The 27,539-nt window shown below is 35.7% G+C and overlaps 1 protein-coding gene across 1 annotated transcript; it reads left to right on the top strand.

Annotated features, from left to right (window-relative positions):
* Positions 1 to 415: 415 nt before the first annotated feature.
* On the top strand, positions 416 to 27,539 carry msna (moesin a). Its single transcript, XM_073839600.1, has 14 exons — positions 416 to 769; positions 12,038 to 12,121; positions 14,603 to 14,698; positions 16,155 to 16,277; positions 17,396 to 17,547; positions 19,024 to 19,107; positions 19,231 to 19,377; positions 20,967 to 21,063; positions 21,453 to 21,616; positions 23,175 to 23,305; positions 23,388 to 23,548; positions 23,807 to 23,899; positions 25,370 to 25,600; positions 26,082 to 27,539. Exons 1-14 carry the CDS (start codon positions 758 to 760, stop codon positions 26,244 to 26,246), a joined length of 1,740 nt encoding a protein of 579 aa, XP_073695701.1. The 5' UTR covers positions 416 to 757; the 3' UTR covers positions 26,247 to 27,539.

Genomic DNA, 27,539 nt, shown 5'->3' with positions numbered 1-27,539 from the left:
GGAGAGCTGTCTTGAACTTGTTAATTACAAAGTAATGCGTTACTTTACTAGTTACTTGAAAAAGCAATCTGATAACTCACGTTACTTGTAATGCGCCACCACCAACACTGCTTCTAAGTTCTTTATTTTGAAAATACTTCTCTAAAATGTATTTTTATCAACTTTGGGACAAGTTACATGTCAAGATGAAGTTTTTTGTCCATATAAAGTCTCGCCGTGTTCCTCAAGTGAAACTCATTTCCCGTACCAAACTCTGCCATTCAATAGAGGAAGCCAAGACGAGCTTGGAATTTCTGGGGAAAATTACGTCACTGTTGGAATTGTGTGGGATACCCCCACCTCGCATTCCCAGAACGCGCGCGTTCGAGCCCCGGCGTCTGTGGCACACAAAGCAGTAGCAGTAGCAGCAGCAGCAGCGTATAACGGGGCCTGTGAGAATCCGGGCGGAGTTTAGTTAAACGCGCTTTGGTGTGCCTGCATCGGCTGGGCTGGGTGTGGTTTTCAAAACTCAGTTCCGTTAGCAGGAAACGACTCTCAGGACCACCAGTACTTCTCTGAGCGACAAAGACGCAGCGAAAAGTGAAACTTTGTCTTCGGGATCTGGAAGAGATTTGAGGAGAAGCTTTTCCACACGGGCGGTGGCGGTTGCTCACTCTTACGCGTGGACGTCGGCCGATGGGAAAAAGTTTGGCTTTCTGTTGACTTGACTTCATTGTATCAGCTCAGTTTGTGACACATCCGCGAGAGAAGAGACAAAATGCCGAAAACGGTGAGTACGCTTGAGAAACGGATGCCGTAGGCTTGAGTTTGTACTCTATCAAACAAAAATGGGCAGAGATTTCACTGTGCTGTTAAAAGCTGCGCATTTTTGGTGAAACAGGAGACAGTAGCGACGCGTAGGCGCTCGAAAGGGGCGAGGATGGTCTTTCTCTTGTTGGCATTTTTGCCAGCCAGTTCCCGCGGGTGAACAGTAGGCCATGCGCAATGCACTATTTTTGGCAAGAATTAATTATTCGGACAATGACGGTCGTTCATTCCACCCGAACGCGCTAAAGAATAACTTGTTACATTGCAAATTAAAAGGACGAGTTCTCTACTCTATTAGGTTATCTACTTATTTCCATTTACTCATACTTTCGCTGTATGCTGTATTTTATAAGCAATTGTCTAGACCTATAAACTTCCTAAACCTTTTTTACCAAAAGACTTCTTTCTGGCAGTGGCGTTTTGTGTTGTATAGGGGCTGAACCGTTACTCGGTGACAACCTGTAACCCCCCTCTCTCCTCCCTCCCCAAATCTGATTGGCTTTCTAACAAAGTTTCCGTGAACAGACCTTGTGGTGAGGATTTTGATTCCAAGTGAGTCGAATCTTTTGATTGCGTTCACAAAAGACTCTTTCACTTTCAGTGACATCTGTACGCCAGTAGGTGGCAACAAGAACGACTTTTTGTGTTAGGAGTGAGTAATTGAATCATAACTCAACCGATTCCATAGAAACACTAGTTGTATCATCTTTTATTAAAAGAAATCTACTAAATATGAAAGTCCACTTTAAAAGTCGTAATTATTAAAGTTAAAGTCGATACTGAGCCAAAAAGTCACAATTTTGACTTTCCCTCATAATTACAACTTTTAAAGTCATAACTTCGACTATATTGCATAATTTTGTAATTTTTCGTCCTTTTAAGTTATAATTTAGATTTTTTTTCCCATAATGCCAACTTTTTAAGTCATTTTATCTCTTAATTATGACTTAAATCATAATTTTGACTTTTTATCTCATAGTTATGACTTTTAAAGTCATAATTTTATTTAGTAAATCATAAATTCTGCCTTTTTTTCCCCTCGTGATTACAATTTAAGTATGTCATAATTGTGACTTTAAAAAAAAAAAAAAATGTGGCGGAAATGGGCTTCCATAACTAAAAGATTCAGGAAAGAATGTTTAAATATTTACCCTCACAAATGATAACTAAAAAAAGTCAGTTTTTCAATTAAATCTATGTATGTTTCAACTGCATATTTATCAGTCGTTTTTAATTTTAATCATTTGATAATTTAGCATGGCTACTCCTTTTTATGAATGACTCTTATGATGAGTTAACAAATAAGATTCTTCATTCAAACTGGAAGCAACTAAGTTCAGTAATGGGGCGTATTCATTCAGTTAAAAAAAGTACAGGCTTGTGAACAAATTATTTTTAAATTAATGTGTGAGGTAACTTGTAATTTCATTGACGTTTGACTGACTTTTGTCAGCTTTGTTAAAAATGGAAAAAAAGAAAGTGAATGAGAACTATTTGTTCACTTAAAAGGTTCATTTAAAGCGATTCACGTGTTCAGTTCATTCAAGCCTCTGTCCAGCAGCATAATGGCGCGTTTTCGATCTGCTTTTGATAAGTGGTTCCGGATTAGAAATACGAGGCGTGTCAGAAGCGTCTGTTCTAGCATTTTTGGAGCTCGCCTGTCACTAGGGAGGGTCAGACAAGCTCATGCCGCAGTCTTGGACTATTTTCCATGCCAAGGCGTGGTACTCACCCAAATACAGCCGAAAATGGCCTGTTTTTGGCTGGAGTCCCTTATTATTTGGTTACACCTCATAATTAATGAATCATTGTTTAGGTAAAGATTATATTTAAGACCACAGAACAACGGTAGGTTGAAAGGACATGTCACTTTCTCACAAGTAGTTTAAGTTTTTAGTTTAAGCAATTATTTCCTCTGTGAAATGCCTTAGTATTGAATGAGTCATATATTGAAAGTATTCAAAAGAACCACTAGCACAAAAAGTACCATAGGCACGTGCTATGATCTCTGGGCTTGTACCATATTGTTCTTTAAAAAGTACCATGTACATACCCAAATGACTAGTCTTTATAAACAGGCTAAATTTAGAAATTCAGATTTAATAAATACGAATGAATAAGCTTTCTATTGATGTATGGTTTGTTAGGATGGGATAATATTTGGCTGAGATACAACTATTTGATAATCTGGAATCTGAGGGTGCAAAAAAATCTAAATATTGAGAAAATCGCCTTTAAAGTTGTTTACATGAAGTTCTTAGCAATGCATATTACGTTTTGATATATTTACAGTAGGATATAATTATATTTTTCTTCATGGAACATGATCTTTACTTAATATCCTAATGTTTTTTGGCATAAAAGAAAAATGTATAATGTTGACCCATACAATGTTTTTTTGCCTATTGCTACAAATATACCCATACTACTTAAGACTAGTTTTGTGGTCCAGGGTCACAATTAGTCATTAAAAACATGTATATCTGTCAACAGATCAGAAGTGAAGCACATGAAAATGTGTGAATTAAAGATTTGACACACAAACTCTTGATCTGTGAAACATTGTATACATTATATACTATAAAAATGTATATAATGTTGATGTGGTTAAGCTCCAATTCATTTTTATTTCTTAAAATAGCTCAATCACATCCTTGCACAATAGCTTACGTGTAGTTTTTAGTTAGTTTACTCTAATGTTCTGAGTGAAGAGAAGCTCAGGTCAAGAACAGTTGAATGTAGATGTCAACCGGATGTAATATCAGAGGCGTTTGGGCGGATAGAAGAGATTAGGTACATGACACTACAACGAAGAGTGTCGGTGTGCTTGTGTGGCTGATTGTTGCACACTAGATTACTTTTTTCCAGAATAGATGGATTTTCATGATAATAGAAATCAGTCCAGGATAAGTAGATGGGTCATCTATTGTCAGTGGGGACATTGGACAGATTTAAATTTGGATCTGCTTATGGAATCACACTGGACTGTAAAATGAGTCAGAAACTTTTTTCGTCCGTTATTGTAGACTCCTGCAAGTCCAAGAGTCTCTTTCCGAAAATGACTCAAGGTTTCTGTGCTTACACTGTGCTTACATCACTTCCTGTTTGAACGTTTCCTGTTCGGGGCCAGCTAGGCTTGACGCTGCCGCTCAGTACCTTATTTGGAGTTTCACAGAATTGCGGCGTCCGTGCACATACACTCTCTCACACACACAGCTTTGTGTAGTGAGTATGGGCCCCTTTTCCTCTGCAGATTTCTGTTGCCCAGAATACAGCTGTGTATCACAGCTAATGTACTAAAATGGCCTCTTTTATAATCAACACACTCCTCTCTCTCTGTTTCCTCATTCACATGCACTCACACATGTATTTATCTCTAGTCATCAGTTTCTCTCAGTGTACTTGTGGGAGTTTTGTGACCTCTGTAGGTTCAGGTCAGAGGGAGTGTGCAGGCGAGAAGGTACTTTTAAGAGTCAACTTAACACTATAACATATGTGCAAAATTTTACAGTTTTTTTTTTTTGTACATTTATAGCCAGATCTGTTTCAAGAAGTCTGTAAACACTACTCTTAAAGTTTGGGGTTGATGCAATTGTCAACATTTCAGTGTTTTCCACTATATTATATATTATTACAATTTAGTAATATATAATGTAATTGTGGCTGCGAAGCTGAATTTTCAGCATCATTACTGATTTGATGCGTGCGAAACAAGTTGAAAACAGCTGTTATTTTTGTGGAAACTGTGATGCATTATTTTAGGATTCTGTGATGAATAGGAAGTTCAAAAGAACAGTATTTATGAAATCTTTTGTAACACTAGAAATGTATTTGCTTTTACTTTTGATTGGAGCTGTCACTAACAATTGTTTTGGTAATTGAGTATTATTCTGACGATTAATCGAGTAATCGGATAATTATAATTATTTCTTGTAGTAATAAAAATAGGCCTAAGCGCAAAAAAATCCTTAAAATACATATAGCAATGAGGCAAAAATAATTAGTTCAAATAAAGTATCAAAAGCAAGTAACCATGGTTTTATTGAACAAAACTGTTAAAATGCATAATGTATTATAAACAACAAAGCTAACGTACATTATGTATTATAACAAATGACAGCAGAGGGTGCGTTTTTACACTTTACAGCACAATCTGATCCTTGTTTAATATTGACTAAACATTTAATCTAAATGTCCAATTAATCTTAAAAATTTGGCTATTTCTTTATGAAGAAATTCTACAGTCATTGCAATTTCTTAAATATGTGGACGTGTAAACTCAGAGCGAGGCTTTAAACTTATTTTGAAATTGAGATAAACAGTTAGAATATTAAGAAAGATATTGATGTGTTCTCTTGTGTTTGAGTAGGTTTATAAATGATTCATCTTACAAATCTGTTGAAATGCAGCACTTTGCGTTACCAAACCCAAACTCTTAAGAATATGCAGAGATGGAGTTTGAGATGCTCCACACATGTAACTGTTTGTGTGGAGCAGCATTTACTGTGAATTGAGCTGCTCTGAGACGAATATATCTAACAAACATGCATGTATTAAACCGCATCACATATTTATTTAATTGAATCGTAGTGTTTGTAAATTTACAATGGTAATATGCTTTATGATTTTTAAATGGGTTTAATATATCACGCATACTTGGTCTAAAAATGCGTTTTATGAATTCCCGTCCGTGAAATGCACTACTTCCAGTATTTTGCTGGTTACTCGACATGGGCAAAATGCAATTGAGGATTTTTTAAAAATCGATTACTCAAATTGAATCAAGGAATCAAGCCCTACTTTTGATAAAATTTAATGCATCCCCATGAATATTAGTGTTAATTTCCTTCAAGAAGAAAAAAACACTTATTGAGCCCAAAACTTTAAATGGTAGCGCATTTACAATTCACATCTTTTAGTGCATGCTTTTGCATTTTCTGGACCATATTCAGCTATAGTCTCTTTGTAACCCTAGATTTAAAGTTCAGGTTTAATTCTGTCAACAAAAGTACACAGATTTGATTCAGTACACACTAAAACTGAGTGTAATGTCCAGACCATAAGTGCTGTAACTGATTTAAAGCTATGTAGGTCCAAAGTGTCCAGTTTGCCTGCTGTTTAATATACTGTTTAAATATTATTTCTTGACCTGCTTACCTTTACCGTGAAGTTAGAAGGGGGTTGGAGGTCTCTGGTATGTGCAAAGTGAATGGATTAACTACACACACACACACACACGCGCACACAGAGTCAGATTAATGATCTTTAATAAGGTAAAGCTCCGGGGGGTTTGAGGAGAAAGTTTTAGAGTTTGTTGAACAGTTCACATTTCGATGGAGGAAAACTACAGCATTGAACGGCATCTCACTTCAAGCCTCATGTGAGTCGAACGGAGTGTGTGGGTATGTGTAAAGCAATAGATTGTGAACTAAAATAGGTGGGTACATTTGCAAGTGGTTTTGGACAGTCATGTGAAAAACTTTATAGCTTTTAGCAAGATGTTTTGTACTTGGACTATTAATATGTAAATGCATAATACTGGTGTCATTTTTTTTCTGCTTTTTGTTTTTAAAGAACTTCCACTTTAGAGTAAATGAGCTGTATTCATTTACTGACAGAAGCCTCTGGTGTAGCGTTAAGGGCCTTGATTATTTAATCAACTGGAGTGTCTTATTTAAATATGTTTTGTGAGATAGCTCATTGTTAAAACAGCCACGTTTCGACTTTATATTCATATTCACTTAAATTTACATTTAATTTAGTTACCGTGGACCTGCGTCTACATGTGTTTTTGTTGTGTTTTAGCATTGGAAGTTACTGATAATAGTTCATGTAAATGAAGAGGGAGTTTTGATCTTGCAGTAACAAGATGCTGGTGAAGTAATTCATGTAAATACTTCTCTGCATTATGAACAGTTCTTTTTTTTTTTTTTTTTGTATCTGTATATGATGATTTATGCGGTTTTATGTTTTGTGACAAGCTCTAACAATGAAAGGTCTGTATAATTGTTTTCAAACTACATTTAGTTTTTTCCAACCTTGTAGTGGAGAAATGACAATTTGCTAGTTTTCTTCTGTTGCATTGAACAACTGGGGAAAAAAAGACCGCTAAGCTAATTATCGACAGCATGTTATTGATGTCTTCATTGATGGCTTTTCCATTTTAGACACAGACAAATGTGTGGGCAAATGTGCATTAAATGTATACAAGGTCAGATGAGGATTGGCCACAATGCACTCTGATTCTGCAGTCTCAATCATTTTTTTGGAGGAAGTTTTGTAGAGTCATTATCCTGATCGGCAACTGAAGTAGGGGGAGGGGTGAGATGAAAAGAGGTTGCCTTCCACCACCAAAGTTAGTTTGTGGTGTGCGCTAGCTGAGGGGAACGATAGAATAAACACACAAATATAAAGCGGTTGTTAGCTTTTTATCTCCCTTGTCTCCCTGATAGAAACGGCAGCCATTTTGTCCCTGTTTGAATGCATTTTCCAGGCCTACAGGCTCTGTGTGTGTGTGTGTGTGTGAATGGGATAAAAACACTGAATTTTGTGTTCTGTTTGTGTTCTCTACACTATACTGGATTTTAGAATTTGTGCCATTTAGTCCAAATATTTGCTCTAATTAGCCTTTTCATTTAAGTAATTAGTTTTCACAGCTTGTTCTAGTTTCAACTGTTTTTTTGTAATGTGTTTGTGTGGGCTTGTTAATTGATTTTGGTGTGTTTGAGAAATACGAGGCATTGTTTGCCAAATCTTGGCTCTGTTGTAGCTCACGATTAGCATTTTTGCTGCAGCCTATGCCAAACTAACTTCACACATTTACCGATCCAAACCCGACTGAGCAGGCCTTGCTGTCTACTGCATAGGCTGCTACCTTCTTAGGCAGAATCCTAAGTGAATTGAAGCCTGACATTTTAAAAGTCTCCACATTAGTAATAGCACAACTCTGTGTGTCACAGAAATTGCACTGCTCAATAAAGTACAACCGTTTCCACCCACGTTTTTAGCGGGCCTTTGTTCTGAAAGCGTTTTTCTCATAAGGACTTAAACTCTTTGTTGAACAGCTAGAAGCCATGAACCAAACCAGCCAGCTGTGAGATGAAGCACAACATTAAAAAGTTGGATTTGAAGCAAGGAAGTATTTGAAATTTGGACTAGAAGCCAAAAATCCAAGACTGCGAACTGAAGCGAACTAGAAAGAACTGCAATCCCCAAAACACCGTGAATTGCATAGCTAAAATGAAAACAATGGATAAATTGTTTTAAAGATGGTGATTATGCATAGAAATACTATATTCTATGTTGCAAAATATGCATAGTATGCATATAAATCACATTGTGATTTACCTGTTGGGGTCATGAATCATGGGTAATCTGCTTTTCACAAGGAATCCTGCTTGAACATGATTATTTAAAAGGAGAAGGTCTGGATTTAAAGGGGACATATCATGAAAATATGACTTTTTCCGTGTTTAAGTGCTATAATCGAGTCGCTGGTGCATCTACCAACCCAGAAAATGTGAAAAAGGACAACCCATTAGTATTGTTTTGGTAAGCCTTTCTCTGAAAGCATGTGAAAAAACGAGCCACTCAGATTTCGCTCCCCCTGTGACGTAGGAAAGGGATCTTATTATAATATTACCGCCCCTTAATCTGCACGTTTCCACCCACGGTGCTGTCATTTTGTCATTGGTTGCACAGAGAAGCACAGAACAATATTTAGTCAAAATACCGAACGAAAATGTTTTTTTCGATACTCGATAGTATCGAGACAATTCGGTCGGTGCTTAAAAAGTATCGAACTCGATACCCAGCCCTATTGCCAACATCGAGTCAATTCAGCTATGGAATCTACTTTTCTCTCATATCAACTACCTTGGATTATCTTGCTAATATGTTCATTTTATTCAGATGGTGTTTAAGTGCAAATACTATGTTTAGCCTATTCTTTACCGGTTCGGTATGTAATAGTGTGAGTATCATTGTTCTCTCTGTGTGTGTGTGCGAGAGAGGGAGTCTGAGTAAAGGCAGGGTGATTGTTCTAAGAATAGCGGCAGAGAACTTCTGGCGGGTCCACTGTGAAGACCACACCCATCACACACACACCCTGACCAGGCTGAACTACGCATTCTTAGTTCCTGTTTCATGAAGACATGAGCTATTTTTACACTGTGAATCCACCTCTGGATTGAGAGGGTCCATTAACCGACCAGTATACTGTTCCATACTTACTGACACACACACACACACACACACATAAACATGTCATTACTGACAGTGAGAAAGAGCGAGATAGAGTGAGAGATTCTATGTTAGAGTTTGTGTACATTAAATGAACTCTCCCAGACCCAGAAAGGAGTGAAAGAGGAAAGAGCCGAAAAGTCGTACAGTCGTTGGGAAAGTTCTGCTTGTTCCCTTTCTGTTCCAACTGGCTGATGTAAGCCTGTGAAACAGCAGAGCTAGAATTTTCTCTCTCTCTCTCTCTCTCACACACACACACACACACACACACACACACACACACACACACACACACACACACACACACACAAAGGCTAAAATCAAATGAATCACCTTGTATTAAATTCATTCCTAGAGTGCTTGATAGTTACCACCAACACACGTAAAACACCTGGGTTTCAAACACTGTTTCAAAATCCAGCCATTTCACAACATACGTTTGTTTCACAATCTACATATCACTTTTTGTGCTGAATTTCTAATGGTCTGTCATACTGTTCAGAAGCACAAGACCTCATTTAATAACAGCTAGTGTGTGGGTATGAGAAAATCCTGTGTAGAAATATGGCTTCAAGTATTTAGAAATGATGGAGTGTGTGGATATAAAGGAAAGTCCATCAAATCAAAAAAGCGACTTGACTATTTATAAAAGCCGCAAATGGGGACCTATTGTGCCTAAGTCTCAGGCTTTCCCAGAATGTGTTGAAAGTTTCAGCTTAAAATACAGGTTTCTGAGTGCACACATCCAAAGCACGCACACAGAAAGCAGCTGTCACAAGGAATGCGAGTGCTGAACTAAGTTCTCTTTCATGTCTTATTGCGCTCAAACTGTCAAATACACACAAGTTTATGTTAAAAACACATGTAAGTTACAAAAACAGGTGGTTATGTCTGTGAAGGTAAACAGCTGGGAAAGAAATCGTTTATATTAGATCTGTGTGGCAGCAGCATAATATACAGTAAATAAATCAATAAATGTGATGCTCTCTTGTTTCCTCTGAGGCGGGGACTAAATAGTGTTCTGTGCTTGTCTGTGCAGCCAATGACAGAACAGTTAGCATGCTTTGCTTAAACTTTTGCAATGCCGTTAGAAGTGGTACACTAATATCATAATAACAGGGAGAGCAAATTCTGAGCAGCTCGTTTTTTTCACAAGGTTGCAGAAAAAGTTGCACCAAAATAGTTACTGGACTGTCCTTTTTCACATTTTCTGGCTTGGTACATGGACCAGGGATCCGATTGTAGCACATAGACACAGAAAAAGATTTTCTGATGTCCCCTTTAATATATTAACTATTTTACAACATAAATCTTGGTTAATATCCACTGATGCAAACTTTTTTTGCAGTTTCCCCAGTTTTGAATTTGAAGTGTAGACTAATTCATAATTGAATTAGGCGTACAATTAAGACTGAATGTGTGCATATTTAAAAATATTTCTTCCTTCTGTTTTTTTTATTGCCGTAAATCCCCCACCCCCCTCATTATGGCCCTCATGAATATTAACGATCAAATCTCATTTGTGCTTCTCTTTGTCAGAAACAATGTCGTTCTGCTTCATTAATGTGCAAATGGTATGTTGAGCTCTTAAGAGTCTCTGCACATGGACACTGGTCTGCCTCGCAGACAGCTGCTAGATAAAGCAGGGCATTATGGGTACAGCTGAGCTGGAGGTGTGTGTGCCTAAATTGAGCTATTTATCTCTGGCACACAGTCAAAGCTGGCTAAAAGACTTTAGTCAAGTAGAAGAGCTTTATATGGACCATGTCAAGAAGAAGTGTCCATGTTTCATTGACATTTTCACAGAACAATGGTTCTTTTTTGAACGAATGACATAAAATGAATAACGATTGGCTTTGTAATTGTGAATTAGTCAGAAGCTGCGCTGTGCTGAGAATAATTCCTCTGAATGATCCGTTATTAACAGGAGGTGCGCTCTGATTGGGTGAAATTGTATAGTGAGAGGAAGTGAGGCACATTGCTTAATGTGTCTCCATGGTTACTGGAGGCGTGGTTATCTGCATCCTGTGGGGTGGAGGTGGGGATGGGGTGAGAGAGAAAGAGAAAGAAGAGAGGGGGATATCTTTTTCCATTTGTTCCTCTTGCTGTTTCCTTTCATTGTTTTTATCTTATCCAGAGTTCCAGAGTGCAATCAATCATGTTAAAATAGCAAGCCAAGCTTTGGTGCAGATTTAAACACACACACATAAACACACTCACACTTATCTAAACACACACAATCCCTCTCTTACAGTGCTCTTTGATAAGGGTCCAGGCGTTTTATAGATAATTTAAGCTGTCCATCACAAATTAGATTTCATTATTTTCATTGCTCATGCTTGCATGTTAAATAAGATTCTGATTCTGAATTTCTGGTAAATCAACTTGAGGTTTGTTTGAGTGTATTGAATGTTTTTTTTGTATTATACATACACTGCTGATAAATAAAAGTTTGGGGCTTTTGTAAGATTTCCTAATGTTTTAGAAGGAAGTCCCTTAATGTTCACCAAGGCCACATTTATTTGACCAAAAAATACAGGAAAAACAGTGATTTTGTGAAATATTACAATTTAAAAAAGCCGTTTATTCCTGTGATGCTAAAAAATACTGAATGTGTTTTCATTGTCACATGATCCTTTAGAAATCATTTTAATATTCTGATTTGGTGCTTATGCAACATTTCTTGTAATCGCAGTTAAAAACAGATGTGCTGCTTAATATTTTCTCTTTAATGAAAAGAAAGTTAAAAAGCTATTTTTAAAGAAAGTTAAAACCATTGAAAACTGAAATCTTTTATAAGATAGATTATACATGTCTTTGTTACTTTTGATCCATTTTAATGGATCCTTGCAGACTAAATTGCATTTAAATTCCTAAAAAAAAAACTACCTCCCAAACTAGAACAATACTGGCTGTCTGTTGGCCCTTTAGTGTGTCTTTCATTCTACATTCATTCACATTTTTTTTTCTCCCTTTTTTTTTTTTTTAGATCAGTGTTCGTGTGACTACGATGGATGCCGAGCTGGAGTTTGCCATCCAACCCAGCACCACAGGAAAACAGTTATTTGACCAGGTTTGTGTGAACTTGTTGCTGATTTATTTATTTATTTTAGAATTTAAGAACTTAAGAACTTTTCTTTTGATTGCACCACCCACATTGGGATCTTGATGATTCAACATCCTGCCTCATAAATCTACATTAAAAGGATAGTTCACCTGAAAATAAAATTTCTGTCATTAATCACTCGCCCTCATGTCGTTCCAAACCTGTAAGACATTCGCTCATCTTTAAAATAAACAAATTAAGATATTTTTAATTTGTCTTTTGAAGAAGGCCTTACATGTTTGGAACGACATGAGGGTGAGTAATTAATGACAGATTTTTTTTTTTTTTTTTTTTTGGGTCGACTATCCTTTTAAATGTCGTCTGATTGGCTGTAAATATTTCACATTCAGTCAGTGTAAGCAGATATATTGTCTTGCAGTGGAAACTTAAGACCGTGTCAGAAAAGCTGTGTCTGTGTGTTTAGACCAAGAACTGGAAATCCTTCTTGTGAGGGAATTCTCCATTCCTCCACCCTTCCTCTTTCTGACTCTGCTTCTTCCTCAAGCTGTAATTCTGTACAGTCCCCTCTTCCTCACTCTTAGTCACTCTGTACATCACATCTATGAAGTCACTCTTTCGTAAACTTGATAATAGAGAGCTTTGTTCCTGAGCAACCTTTAATTTCTCATACACACACAGACACACACTTTCTTTCTCTCTCTCTCACACACACACACACACATACAAGAGCATTCATTCTTCTGGCAGTAGTGTAGGTTGTGGAGTTCCATTATTTTTTTTTTCAGCAGGATTTATTCTTCAGTTTGAGCCGAGGGTTTGGGTTTAGAAGGTCTTCTGTTGTCGTCAATACCAGTACTACTGAAATTGTACCATACTTTCAGCAAAAAATTAATATACTACTGAATATTACACTTTAATTAAATGTTAAAAAATAATAAATTAAATGTGATTAAATTACAATGATGGCCTTCAAGTAAGTCTCAGTAATATTTTTTTAGTTCATGAGATTTTAATATTCGGCCAAGTATTTAATCTGGACAATTTAACAGTCAGAATTAAGATGCATGTACACATATTCAATATTTGATATCTGATCAACTGTTTTACATTCTCTTAAGAACAACAGTATGCCACCACCCTACGTTTTTAATGGAGTGATTTCTTTTATTATGCAATTAAATTAATCAGAACTGAAAGACATTTATAATATTACAAAAGGTTTCAAATAAATGCTGTTCTATTAAATAAAAAAAATCCTGGAAAAAAAACTATTTTAATAACATTCGATCATTATAATAAATATTTCTTGAACACCAAATTAGAATATTAGATTGATTTCTGAATGATCATGTTACCTGAAAGACTGCAGTAATGACTACTAAAAAAATCAGCTTTACCATCACAGGAATAAATTACATTTTAAAATATATTAAAATAGAAAACAGTTATTTTACATTGTATTCATATTTTAAAATATTATGGTTTTTACTGTGCTATTATTAAATAAATGCATCTTTGGTGAGCATCAAAATATTACTGACCCCAAATTTTGAGCAGTAGTGTTTCTAAATATATATCACCGAGATGGGATGAATTTGAGTGTTCGAAAGCTGCAACCAGACAGCTTTTATATAAAATTGTTTTTGCACTTGGTAATACCGATACTGTAAAAAGACATTTTACTGCAATATCATCTAATTACTGAATTACTGGTACTTTTAAAAAATCTATAATCTCTGTTGAATGTAAGTGAATGTGTGTCCTGGCAGAGTATATCCAACTTCCTGTTAATTGTCCTAAAACCCATATCCTAAGCATCCAGCAGGGCAGACAGTTGGTGTTATAATCAAAAGAGGCCGACAGAAGCGTCACACCTTTTTGTGTTTACAAATCATATATAAACACAGCTGCCTCCTCCCCATTATTTTCTCTGTCTCCACATTTGCTCACCACTCTCTTTCTCTGTCTCTTTAACTTGCATGATTTTCAGACACAGTAGGTCTGACTGGTCCAGTTGTGAGCCAGCATTTGACTAATACCTCACATTTTCCATTGCTCTCTGTCTCACACACCCTCCTGACCGAGAATAACGAGTGTCTTCTCTGTGTATGTAGTTACATTCATAGCATCTCTTGAGCGTTCCACCCCTGCTTTAAAGCTAAATACATACGGCAGTGATTAAAACTCTGAACATTTGACCTCTTAGAGGCGCTGCTAGCTGCCGTTTTTTACTGAAGGAATTGTGAAACTAGTCCAATGATTTTTTTTTTATTAAAAGTTACTATTAAATTAGCACAACTGTATTGTGAATATTAAATATATGGTCCAGCCCCAGCTGTAATTCCACTTTATCCATGTCCGTGAAGAGGAATTTGAATTTGGGTCTCCTTTTTAGATCCCTATATTACAGAAAGCAAGTACTATGGGTTTGCTAAATGCTATTTTATTAAATATACCTGTTTTTTAAATATGTGTCTGTTTTTATAGGTGGTGAAAACCATTGGGTTAAGAGAGGTGTGGTTTTTTGGACTGCAGTACCAGGATACCAAAGGCTTTACCACCTGGCTTAAACTCAACAAGAAGGTGTGTGTAAATGCATATAGCTGCTTTTTAGTGTCCTATTAGCACCAGGCTTCATTTTTATACAGCAATTAATTTAGTTGTCATGTGTTTTTTTTTTTTTCAAAATGTCATTATTTCATCATGTCATGAAGTTCATTCATTCAGATTTTATAAACATATATCATTTTAGTAAACAAAAACATTTAACTTATGATTATAATGTGCAAAATTATAAAAACAGGTCAAACTTTCCAAGATTTTTGAAAAATGTTTAACCATTTACTGATTTTAAGTTACACTACCAAGTCAAAAGTTTTTGAACAGTAAGGTTTTTAATGTTTTTTAAAGAAGTCTCTTTTGCTCACCAAGACTGCATTTTTTTTTTTAACCAAGGTACACAAAAAAACAGTAAAATTTTGAAATATTTTTACTATTTAAAATAGCTGTTTTCTAACTGAATGTATTTTAAAATGTATTTTTTTCCCTCTGATTTCAAGCTGGATTTTTAGCATCATTACTCCAGTCACATGATCCGTTCGAAATCATTCTAATATTCTGGTTTGCTGTTCAAAAAAAGTTATGTTGTTAAAACAAAAATCTTTCTATTCATCAAAGAATCCTGTAAGAAATGTACTCAACTGTTCTAAATATTGGTAATAGTAATGATAAAAAATGTTTCTTGAACAGCAAATCAGCATATTAGATTGATTGATTTCTGAAGGATCATTACTCAAGAATGTAATGCTGCTAAAAATTTAGCTTTGATCACATGAATAAATTACATTTTAAAATATATATTTAAATAAAAAAACGTTATTTTAAAATGGTAAAAATGCTTCAAAATGTTACTGTTTTTTCTGTACTTTGGATCAAATAAATTCATGCTTTGGTGAGCAGAAGAGACTTTAAACATAAAAATATTTTGACTGGTAGTGTATCAAACATGAACAAATTTCATGTCACCATGTGCCCTTGGTGGTTACATTAGCTCCTAAAATATGTATTGGATACTTCCTCAGAAGATAATGCATTGTGAAATCTTCAACCTTTAGAAAAAGTTGTTAATTTTCAGTGTTTTGAAGACTACTCGGGATATTGCATTATGTGTGAGGCATTGCTATGGCAACAGTGTATTCACAACAGCATATTTTAGTTCAAATTTAATTAAGTTTTAATTGTTTAATTTCCAGCATGCCAGCTTTTTTTTAATCATTTCTTCGCTATCATTGACAAAATAAAGAAAGACCTGTCAACGAACGCTTTCGTCAGTAAAGATTTTGCTGATTAGCACTTTCTAGTAAAACCTGCAAGTGTCAGCTTTTAAGCCTTGAAAAACTGTCATTAATTAAAAAAAAAATAACAGGGAAAGGCAATGAAAATTTGTGCTGAAGAAAGTTATGATAGTTTGTTGACAGGCAACTGGAATTAATGACTTTGTCAAACTGAAAGTGATTCTAGTTTCTTCTTTATTTTCTAGGTTACGGCTCAAGATGTCCGCAAGGAGAGTCCGTTGCTGTTTAAGTTCAGAGCAAAGTTTTACCCTGAAGATGTTTCCGAGGAGCTGATTCAAGAGGCGACTCAAAGACTCTTCTTCCTTCAGGTGTGTGTTTTGTGTGTGTGTATTTACTTAGATATATTCATATGTGACCCTGGACCACAAAACCAGTCATAAGGTTAAATTTTACAAAACTGAGATGTATACATCACATGAAAGCTCAATAAATAAGCTTTCTATTGATATATGGTTTGTTAGGATAGGACAATATTTGGCCGAGATACGTCTATTTGAAAATCTGGAATCTAAGGGTGCAAAAAAATCAAAATACTGAGAAAATCATCTTTAAATTTCTCCAAATTAAGTTCTTAACAATGCATATTACTAATCAGAAATTACATTTTGATATATTTATAGTAGGAATTTTACAAAAAATCTTCATGGAACATGATCTTTACTTAATTTCCTAATGATTTTTGACATAAAAGAAAAATCAATAATTTTGACCCATACCATGTATTTTTGGCTATTGCTACAAATATACCCCAGCGACTTAAGACTGGTTTTGTGGTCCAGGGTCACATATAGAATGCATGTCAATTGCAGTGGATTGAGCTAAACAGCAGGATTTGTAAAGTGATAATGTGATATTGCACAGTCTGGTGGTCAGTGAAGGAACTGTACCAGCCAGTCTACTCACAGGCCAACATTAAAGGTTGTATCAGCAATTTCTAGCCTAAAACATAAAGTGTCAATTTCAGCTGACCTTTCTTCACGATCCGCTCGCTGCTTGCCCCATAAATTGTCTGTGAAAAAACCGCGTCTCTCTGGTCAGCCTAGGGTCCGAGATATGCCAAAAAAAAACACCTTTCCACACATAAACAAACAGTGTTCCAACCAATCATCCTTTCGCTCCGCCTCCCTCACATCCCTGCACCAGTAGGAAAGTCCACAACACCAAACCCCTGACGCTGATTGGTTGGAACACTGTTTGTTTATCTGTGGAAAGGTTGGTAGTGCCGATTGTTTTTTTGGCATATCTCGGACCCTAGGCTGACCAGAGAGACGCGTTTTTTTCACAGACAATTTATGGGGCAGGCAGCGAGCGGATCGTGATGAAAGGTCAGCTGAATTTGACACTTTATGTTTCAGGCTAGAAATCGCTGATACAACCTTTAAAGCATTCATCGTTAAAAAACAGTTGCATTGTTGGTGTTCTTTAGGTGAAAGAGGGGATCCTGAATGATGATATCTATTGCCCCCCGGAGACTGCAGTGTTGCTGGCGTCTTACGCAGTGCAGGCCAAATATGCTGATTACAATAAGGATGCTCACAATCCTGGATACCTGTCCAGTGAGAAACTGCTCCCACAGAGGTGTGCTTACACAGATTTTATTTAGTACCACAGGCGACTAGATGATTGACAGAAAGTGTGCTTTGATTTGTTTTCTTATGTAATGCATGCAATGCTACTCTAAAATCACTAAACATGAAATTAGAAAGCTTAAATCAATTATATAGTGACAGTATGATTAACTGTACAGTATTCAAAAAATGAAAATAGACAAGATTATGGTTGAAGTAAATAATTGTGTGAAATTAAATGGCAAACTGAATTTTGTAAATTATAAAAAGCAATCCTAAAATAATAGTACTTATAAACGGATATTATAAATAATAAAAAAAATCTAATAAATATATGTTAAAATATATAAATATTGGTCTTTAATCTTCTAACTATATTGTACTAGTTGTTTTAAAATACAACTACCAGTTCATATTGAAATACACTACCAGTCAAAAGTGTTTGAACAGTTAGATTTTTGATGTGTTTTTTTTTTTTTAAGTCTTTTCTGCTTACCAAGCTTCCATTTATTTGGTCTGAAGTACAGCAAAAACAGTAAACTTGATATAGTTTTACTATTTAAATAACTGTTTTCTATCTGAATATATTTTAAAATGTAAATTATTCCTGTGATTTTTTTTTAAAGCTGAATCTAGTCATGTTCCTTCAGAAATCGTTTTAATATTCTGATATGCTGCTCAAAAACATAATTATATTGATCTTTTGATGAATAGAAAGTTCAGAGGAACAGCATTTATCTAAAATAGAAGCCTTTTGTAACATTAAATGTCTTTATCATAATTTTTGATCTACTGAAAGCATTCTTGTTAAATAAAAGTAATAACTTCTATAATTTTTCCAAGCTTTTGAATGATATAATGAATAATGTTACAAAAGGTAAATTTGATCTTTGGATCTTTCTATTTATCTAAGAAAAAAAATACTCTACTGTTTTAAATATTAATAATAATAAAAAAATTTCTTGAATAGCAAATCAGCATATTACAATGATTTCTGAAGGATCGAGTGACATGACTTTAATCACAGGAATAAATTACTAAAATGTATTCAAATAGAGTGCCGTTATTTTAAATAGTAAAAATATTTCACAATATAACTGCTTTGCTGTATTTTGGATCAAATAAATGCAGGTTTGGTGAGCAGAAGAGAATTCTTTAAAAAACTTTAAAAATCTTACTGTTCAAAATCTTTTGACTGGTAGTGTGTGCAAAGAGTGGTCTATAATAAATTACTTGTACTAGGGCTGCAATAACTAAAATCAATAATGAAGGGAAGAGACAATGTTGTTTATTAGTTGCTTCATTATTCATGGATAATCTTTGTTAGTGACATTTCTTTCTTTAAAATCCATATTTCTGTGCAAAAATGCATTAAATAAATGGCAAAGGCCACAGTGTCTTGTTTAAAGGTATCAGCCAAAGCACATGTTAAGAATGTGTTTGATATTCTAAATGTGAGCATGTGTGTGTAATCTTTTCTTTCCAGAGTTCTGGAACAGCACAAGCTGAATAAGGAGCAATGGGAGGAAAGAATTCAGGTCTGGCATGAGGAGCACAAGGGCATGTTGAGGTACAGCCAATGGAATGCGCCCTTGCTTTTTTGATTTATCAGTTTTATCTGTGACTGCAGTGACCTTGTCAATCATGCACACCAGACAGAATGATAATGTATATCTGTGTGTGTGCGTTTCAGAGAGGACTCGATGATGGAGTATCTGAAGATAGCTCAGGATCTGGAGATGTATGGTGTGAATTACTTCAGTATCAAGAATAAGAAGGGATCAGAGCTGTGGCTGGGTGTGGATGCCCTTGGACTCAACATCTACGAGCAGAATGACAAGTACGTTAAGAAACATGATACATTTAACATTTTTATAAACAAAAAAATGGGTTTGAAAGGTTTCACAAATATATTTGATAGTATATAATAACAAAATACAATACCAGCAAGAATCTTTTTAAAAATAATTCTTACTTTTATTCAGGAAGGATGCATTAAACTGCTCAAAAGTGACATTTAAGACTTAAAGGAGAACTCCGGTGTGATATTGACTTAAAGTGTATTGAATCATGATACCGAGTGTGAACGTACCTTGCATATCTCATCTCGGTTTGTGTCCTGCAGTCCGAAATCTGGGGTCAGTTAGCCGATGCTCACAACAGGTTGTCAATGAGGGTGAATCGGGCATCGGAGAAGCCATGTAAATTAAATCACTGTTTTACGCCATTTACGAGGCACAAAGTAGCTCCACACTTCATTGGTAGACTTCCAATGGCCCTGACATTTAAAACGAGACATTTAGAACTCAGAAAAAGCACCGGTAGTTTATTTACAAGAAGATTTATACAGACATTTTCCACCAGAAACAGACCGGTCGCCGCCATCTTGAATTTAGTCACGATAAGTCGAGTGTCGAGCACCAAGGAAACTACAACCTGATAAGTTGATGACCTGATAAATTCCTTGGTGCTCGACACTCGATTTATCGTGCCTAAATTCAAGATGGCGGCGGCAGGTCTAGTAAATAAACTACCGGTGCTTTTTCTGAGTTCTCAATGTCTCGTTTTAAATGTCAGGGCCCTTGGAAGTCTACCACTGAAGTGTGGAGCTACTTTGTGCCTCGTAAATGGCGTAAAACAGTGATTTATTTACATGGCTTCTTCGATGCCCTATTGACTCTCATTGACAACCTGTTGTGAGCATCGGCTAACTAACCCCAGATTTCGGACTACAGGACACAAACCGAGATGAGATATGCAAGGTACGTTCACACTCGGTATCATGATTCAATACACTTTAGGTCAAAATCACACCGGAGTTCTCCTTTAAATAGTAAAAAAAAAAAAAAAAAAGATTTTAAATAAATGCTGCAGTAATACTTTCTATTCATAAAAGAATCCTCAAAAATGTATCATGATTTTCAGCAGCACAACCATATTCAACACAGACAATAATAATAAATATTTCTTGAGCACCAAATCAGCATATTACAATTATTTCTGAAGGATAACGTGACGACTGGAGTAATGGCTGCTGAAAATTAAACTGTCATCACAGGAATACAGAAAATACATACATAAAAACTGTAAAAATATAATACAATATTAATGTGTTTAACAACATAAAGAGTCGTCTTTTGAAAAGAATTAGAAAATGAAAATGTTAAATATTTATTTATTCTTAATTCTTGATAAGAATTAAATAATTTTAATTTGCTTTTGACAAAATCTCACAAATCAACATGGTTACATATATCAAAAACTACAATTAATAGAAAAAAAATGACCCTTGCGTTTATAAAAGAAATAAATGAATAAACCTTTTAAGAGTTTCAGGCGCTATCTTGTACCCTAATCATGGAAAGTTTTTTTTTATTTTTTATTTTGGTGCCAAAAAACCTTGACTCATTTCTTCTCTTCTTTTTTCAGGATGACGCCTAAAATTGGTTTCCCCTGGAGTGAGATCAGGAACATTTCTTTCAACGATAAGAAATTTGTCATCAAACCCATTGATAAAAAAGCCCCGGTATGTCAAATAAGATTTGTGTCTGACTTATCACAGTTTCTGTCTAGGTTCTTGGCAAACAGGGTGTAGACAAGAAGAACACTGTTATTGCAAAGCACTGGAGTGGTGTAATGTTTCATGATGTGATTTAAGATTTGAGGATGGTGAAATCACAGTTAAGACTTTCCATGGAAGCTGCACATTTCTCTTTCTAACACTTTATCACAAACAAAAAGAGTCTGAATGTGTGTCTTTCTTTTTTTCCCTCATTCTTCAGTATTTCCCGATCCCTCCCTCGCTCCCCCTTCTTTCTTTGGCTGTGTTCGAAATCTTAGGGAGCAGTCTATGTAGGTAGCATTTTAAGGCATCATTGAAAATATGTATTTACTGTTCCTTCTCTTTTCCTACAGGACTTTGTGTTTTATGCCCAGCGTTTACGGATTAATAAGAGGATTCTGGCCCTGTGCATGGGGAACCATGAGCTTTATATGAGACGCCGTAAACCTGACACCATCGAGGTCCAGCAGATGAAGGCACAAGCCAAGGAGGAGAAGAACCACAAGAAGATGGAAAGGTGAGAGGAAAAAACGCCACACAAAGGCTCTGATATTAGTGTTATTTCAGATGAATTCAAATGATTCAGATATGTTGCTTCTATTTATAAAAAGGATTTGTTCAGATTTGTCCTCTGATTCATTCAGTGACCTTTTTTGTATAACAAATCATTATGCCATAGGCGGCAACCAGTTAATGGGTCTTTGCCTATTATAAGTGATCATTAAAGTTGTTCACTTCCAGAACAAAAATGTACAGATAATTTACTCACCCCCTTGTCAGCCAAGATGTTCATGTCTTTCTTTCTTCAGTCATAAAGAAATCAGATTTTCAGATTTTTTTCAGATTTCAGATTTTCTTCCCATATAGTAGACTTCTATGGTGCCTTCAAAATGCAGTTTAAATGCAGCTTCAAAGGGCTCTAAATGATCCTAGCCGAGAAAAGAGGGATCTTATCTAACAAAACGATTGTTTATTTTCTAAAAAGATTACTATTTATATACTTTTTAACCTCAAATGCTCGTCTTCTCTGGCTCTGCGTGTACTCTGTGTATTCCGGTTTAAGACAGTTAGGGTATGTCTAAAAACTCTCATCTTATTTTTTCCTCCAAACGTTGCTGTTTTACTTTTTTTTTAATTTTTTTGTAAAGGGCTTTTGAATTTCTTTGCACATTCACTTTGTAAACACTGGGTCTGTACTTTTGCAGTAATGTAGGAGGATTTTGATTTTGGAGGAGAAAATGAGATGGAGTTTTCGACGTACCCTAACTGTCTTGAACTGGAATACACAGAGTACATGCAGAGCTAGACAAGATGAGCATTTGAGGTTAAAAAGTATATAAATTGTAAATTTTTTTTTTAGAAAATAACTGATCATTTTGCTAGATAAGACCCTTCTTCTTTAGATTGTTCAGTGCCTTTTGAAGCTGCGTTTTGGAAGTTCAAACTCGCGGGTAACATAGAAGTTCACTATATGGAGAGAAATCCTGAAAGGTTTTCCTCAAAAACAATTTCTTTATGACTGAAGAAAGACATGATCATCTTGGATGACAAGGGGGTGAGTAAATTATCTGTAAAGTTTTGTTCTGGAAGTGAACAGATTAATTCTCAAACTATGTGTCACTATCAAAGTCTTATTGTCTTGTATTAAAATGTTTAAACTGGGATCATTCTGTCCCATTTATCTTGTAGAACAAGAATGACTCAAGAATAAACTGAATGAACAAAAATTCTTGTTTGTTCGTTTAGTTAACAAACAGTATGTTTTAGTTTTTGAACGTTCAGTACTCCTTTAGGTCTCGTTTAGACCCTAAAATCAATTGTGACGGTTGTATTTGCTCAGTATGTCCAGTAAAGCAAGACAGAAAAATAATGATTTGTTCACTTATGACTTGTTCAGTAACCAATTCCTTTGAAACCATATTTATTTTGATTGTTTGAAGCATTTATCAGGCACACTGTGATCAAAACTACACCTCACGATTGGTTTGATTATTGTTTAGATCAGTTTATTGTTCGGTGTTGGGCATATGCCAGAAAGGTTATGTTCTTCTAATACGTCTGTCTGTTTGTTTCAGGGCCATGCTGGAGGATGAACGCAAGAAGAGAGAACAGGCTGAAAAGGAGAAGGAGAAGATTGAAAAAGAAAAAGAGGAGCTGATGGAGAGACTCAAAATCATAGAAGAACAGACGAGAAAAGCTCAGCAAGGTGGCATGGAGTGAAATGTACTCTTTATGTTTTTCTTCTATTCAGTAATGATCATTAATGACTCATTATTTTGTGTGGGCAGAGCTGGAGGAGCAGACCCGCAGGGCACTGGAGTTGGACCAGGAGCGTAAACATGCTCATGAGGAGGCGGAACGCCTGGAACGGGAGCGTCGTCTGGCGGAGGAGGCCAAAGCGACTCTGCTGCAGCAGTCTGAGAGCCAGATGAAGAACCAGGAGCATCTGGTCAGTTACCATGACAACCAAGATACACATTGCCATCCACCATGGCAGCACAATTGTAGTCACCATGACAGCTTCATAACACTTTCAGTGTAACCATGGTAACCAAACTGCAATTATGACGTTTCCACAAGAACCAAACATCATCTAACCGCAGAGTGCAGGATACCAACAATTACATGTGTTCCCATGCAATTCTAAGAAAGTGTGTGTGTGTGTGTGTGTGTGTGTGTGTGTGTGTGTGTGTGTGTGTGTGTACAGGCAACTGAACTGGCAGAGTTAACTTCTAAGATCTCCCTGCTTGAAGATGCCAAAAAGAAGAAGGAGCAGGAAGCATCAGAATGGCAAACTAAGGTAAACATGGTTACTTGTTAGCAGGTGCATTGTGACCATGGACCATAAAACCAGTCATAAGGTTTTTTTTTTTTAAATGTATACATCACCTGAAAGCTGAATAAATAAGCTTTCCATTGATGTTAGGATAGGACAATATTTGGCCGAGGTACAACAATTTGAAAATCTGGAATCTGAGGGTGCAACAAAAATCAAAATACTGGGAAAATCACCTTTTAAACATGTCCAAAAGAAATTCTTAGGAATGCATATTACTAATCAAAAAATACGTTTTGATATCTTTATAGTAAGAAATTTACAAAATATCTTCATGGAACATGATCTTTACTAATTACCCTAATGATTTTTGGCATAAAAGAAAAGTGTATAATTTTGACACATACAATGTATTTTTGGCTATTGCTATAAATATACCCATGCTACTTAAGAAGGTGCTGTGGTCCAGGGATACATACAGGAATTATTAAATTAAATAAATAACTATTTATTTACATGCACCTAAGAACATGTATATTTTAATATGCTTAATTTGTTTCAATTATATTTTTAACATGGTTAAAAAAATTTAAAAGTTTGGGGTTAGTTTTTTTCTTTATAAATTAATACATTTATTCAGGAAGAATGCATTAAATGTATCAAAATTGACAGAAAATGCATTGCTACAGTTAATTTTTTTTTTTTTTTTCTGTTCATCAATAAACCTGAAATAAATCCATATTACAGTGTATGCACAGTGTGCATATGGACAGTTTGAAAGAAATGTTTCAAGGGAAATTTAAATCAGGATCAAACTTCTTAACTCTGCCTGCATTTTCTGCTTGTGAAGTTTAAATCCACCAGGCACAAGGACTAGTTCTCTTCCAGAATAAAAATAGCCTCATTTCCTTAATACCTCATGTCATCCAAGACATTCGTGTTTTTCTTTCTTCAGACGAAAAGAGATTAAGGTTTTTGAGGAAAACATTCCAGGATTTTTCTCCATATAGTTTGCTTCAATGGGAGCCAATGGGTTGCAAGTACAAATCGCGGTTTCAATGCAGCTTCAATGGGATCTACATGATCCCAGCAGAGGAATAAGGGTCTTACATAGCGAAATGATCAGTCATTTTCTACCAAAAAAAAAAATTGTGGGTAAAAAGTGTATACATTTTCTTTTTTTCCTTTTTTTTTTTTCTTAATAAAATGATCAATCATTTAATTAGATAAGACCCTTATTCCATGGCTGTAATCGTGTAGAGCCTTTTGAAGCTGCGTTGAAACCGCAATTTGGACCTTCAACCCATTGATCCCCCATTGAAGTCCACTTTATGGAGATAAATCCTGAAATGTTTTCCTCAAAAACTATAATTTCTTTTCAACTGAAGAAAAGAAGAAAAACATCTTGGATGACTTCTATATGACCTAGATAATAACCTGATGGTGTGAATTTTTTGTGATGATTGTTAATGCAGTGCTATGTGTCTCTTCCAGGCCACTCAGGTGCAGGAAGACCTGGAGAAGACTAAAGAGGAGCTGAAGAACAAAGTCATGTCAGCCCATGTCACAGAGCCAGTGCATGGTGAAAACGACAATGAGGAGGGTGACGACAGCAGCGCAGAAGCCTCCGCAGAACTCACCTCTGAAGCAGCCTATAAAGACAGGAGTGAGGAGGAGCGCATGACGGAAGCTGAGAAGAACGAACGAGTGCAGAAACATCTGCTGGTGAGAGAACTTCACAAAATTTAAAACCACCATTTAAAGGATTTTTTTTAAATCTTTTATTTAACCTCATGATATTTCAAACTGGGTTGATTTTCAGTCTTGTGTAGAACACAAAATAAGTTATATTGCAGAATGTCCAAGCTGGATTATTTCGATATAGCTAATGGTTAAAGGGATAGTTTACCCAAAAATTAAAATTCTGTCACTAATTAATCATCCTCATGTTGTTCCAAACCATGTTGTTAGTACCCTTGCTGTCTAGGGAGGGTCAGAGAAGTCTTTGATTTTATCTAAAATATCTTAATTTGTGCTTTGAAGATGAACTAAGGTCTTACGGGTTTGGAGCGACATAACAATGAGTAATTAATGACAGAATTTTCTTTTTTTGGGTGAACTATCCCTTAAACATATAATAAAGGCTTTACCAGAGTAAATTTACTTTGAACAGGAGAAAAACTGAAAAGTCTCCTTTTGTCCATAGGCTCTTACTTCTGAGCTTGCTAATGCTCGTGACGATACCAAGAAGACCCAGAACGATATCATCCACGCAGAGAATGTACGAGCAGGACGTGATAAATACAAGACGCTTCGTCAGATCCGCTCTGGAAACACCAAACAGCGAATCGACGAGTTCGAGTGCATGTAAATGTACCGTGGTCAGCCAACAGGGGGAGCTACAGCCTGCCTTTTGCATCATTCCTGCAGAGGAACTACAGTACCCACAATGCACCACTCCAACAGAAAATAAAGCCAAATATAGAATAATGCTGCACAGTTCAAAAATCCCTTTAATTCAGGAGTGTTTGTTTGGGTTACTGCATTATGATAAGGGAGATTTTTTTTTTTTTTTTTTTTTTTTTGCGTTTGGTTTTGACCTAGATGTAGCTTTTTTTTATTGGAAAACATTAACGGTTTGCTGATTAACCAAACTAAAGGTTTTAATTTCAGTGAAATCGGGATTTCAGTAGGAATTGAAGTATAAAAAAAAAACATTCCAGTGTTAGGATAGCTTTCGAAAGCACTCCAGAGAGACATGTCAGTGTGCCAAGACTGTAATTCAAATCAGTGTAGTTGTGATGGTGTAATAGCCTAGCGATTGCTATAACATTGTATCTATGTGCCTTTCTAATAAAACATCTACAGTATAGATTAAAACTCATGGCTATCTGCTCCCCATCAACCACTCAGCCAATAATGGCAACCCTCAAGAGCAAAGGTGTGTGTGTGTGTGTGTGTGTGTGTGTGTGAGAGAGAGAGAGAGTGAGTGAGTGTGTGTTCCCTGTTGATAATTCCTTTAGTTATAGTTTCTCACTGCTGCAGGTTCGTGGCTGCTCCCTGTTTGTGCCTTTTCACTGAAGAGAAAATATCAAACTGTATTTTTAGTTTAGTTTTTAATCCTATTCTTATTTTAAGCTTTTTTTAAATGAAGAGAATTTTGTTTTTGAGGCATTTGAATTTTTCGCAGTATTATTTTAAAGAATCCTTTATTAGAATGACACTTAAAAACATCTTCTGGGATTACATTTCTCCCTTTATTTCCGAACAGTATTTACCCAGAGTGTACACAGTTTTAAATAGCAATGCACTTGTAGGCAGTTCCTTAGTTTTTTTTTTTTTTTTTTTTTTGTGATCTATATTCATTTTATTTTTATTCATGTGGCAATATGCTGCACTGAAGCAATATGTCCCCAGCTGCTTTGGAAGAATTTTTCATTCGGATCTTACTCTTAGATACTTTCTAAACTGTTTTGATATACAAGAACATGGATTTATAGATTGAAAATATGAAGCTTGTTCTTATTATAAACAACGTTCTTGTTACCTGGGCAATTTTTCGACCTTAGGCTCCAGGTGGTTTTTTTTTTGTCAACCAATCACAGAAAAGATTGCTGCTTGAAACATTTTCATTGCAACTGTCAATAAAATAATAAAAACATCA

Source organism: Garra rufa, chromosome 5 (genome assembly GCF_049309525.1).
Source record: "Garra rufa chromosome 5, GarRuf1.0, whole genome shotgun sequence".
Taxonomy (NCBI): domain Eukaryota; kingdom Metazoa; phylum Chordata; class Actinopteri; order Cypriniformes; family Cyprinidae; genus Garra; species Garra rufa.
Note: the sequence above shows the minus strand (reverse complement) of the source record. Positions and strands in the feature narration are given on the sequence as shown.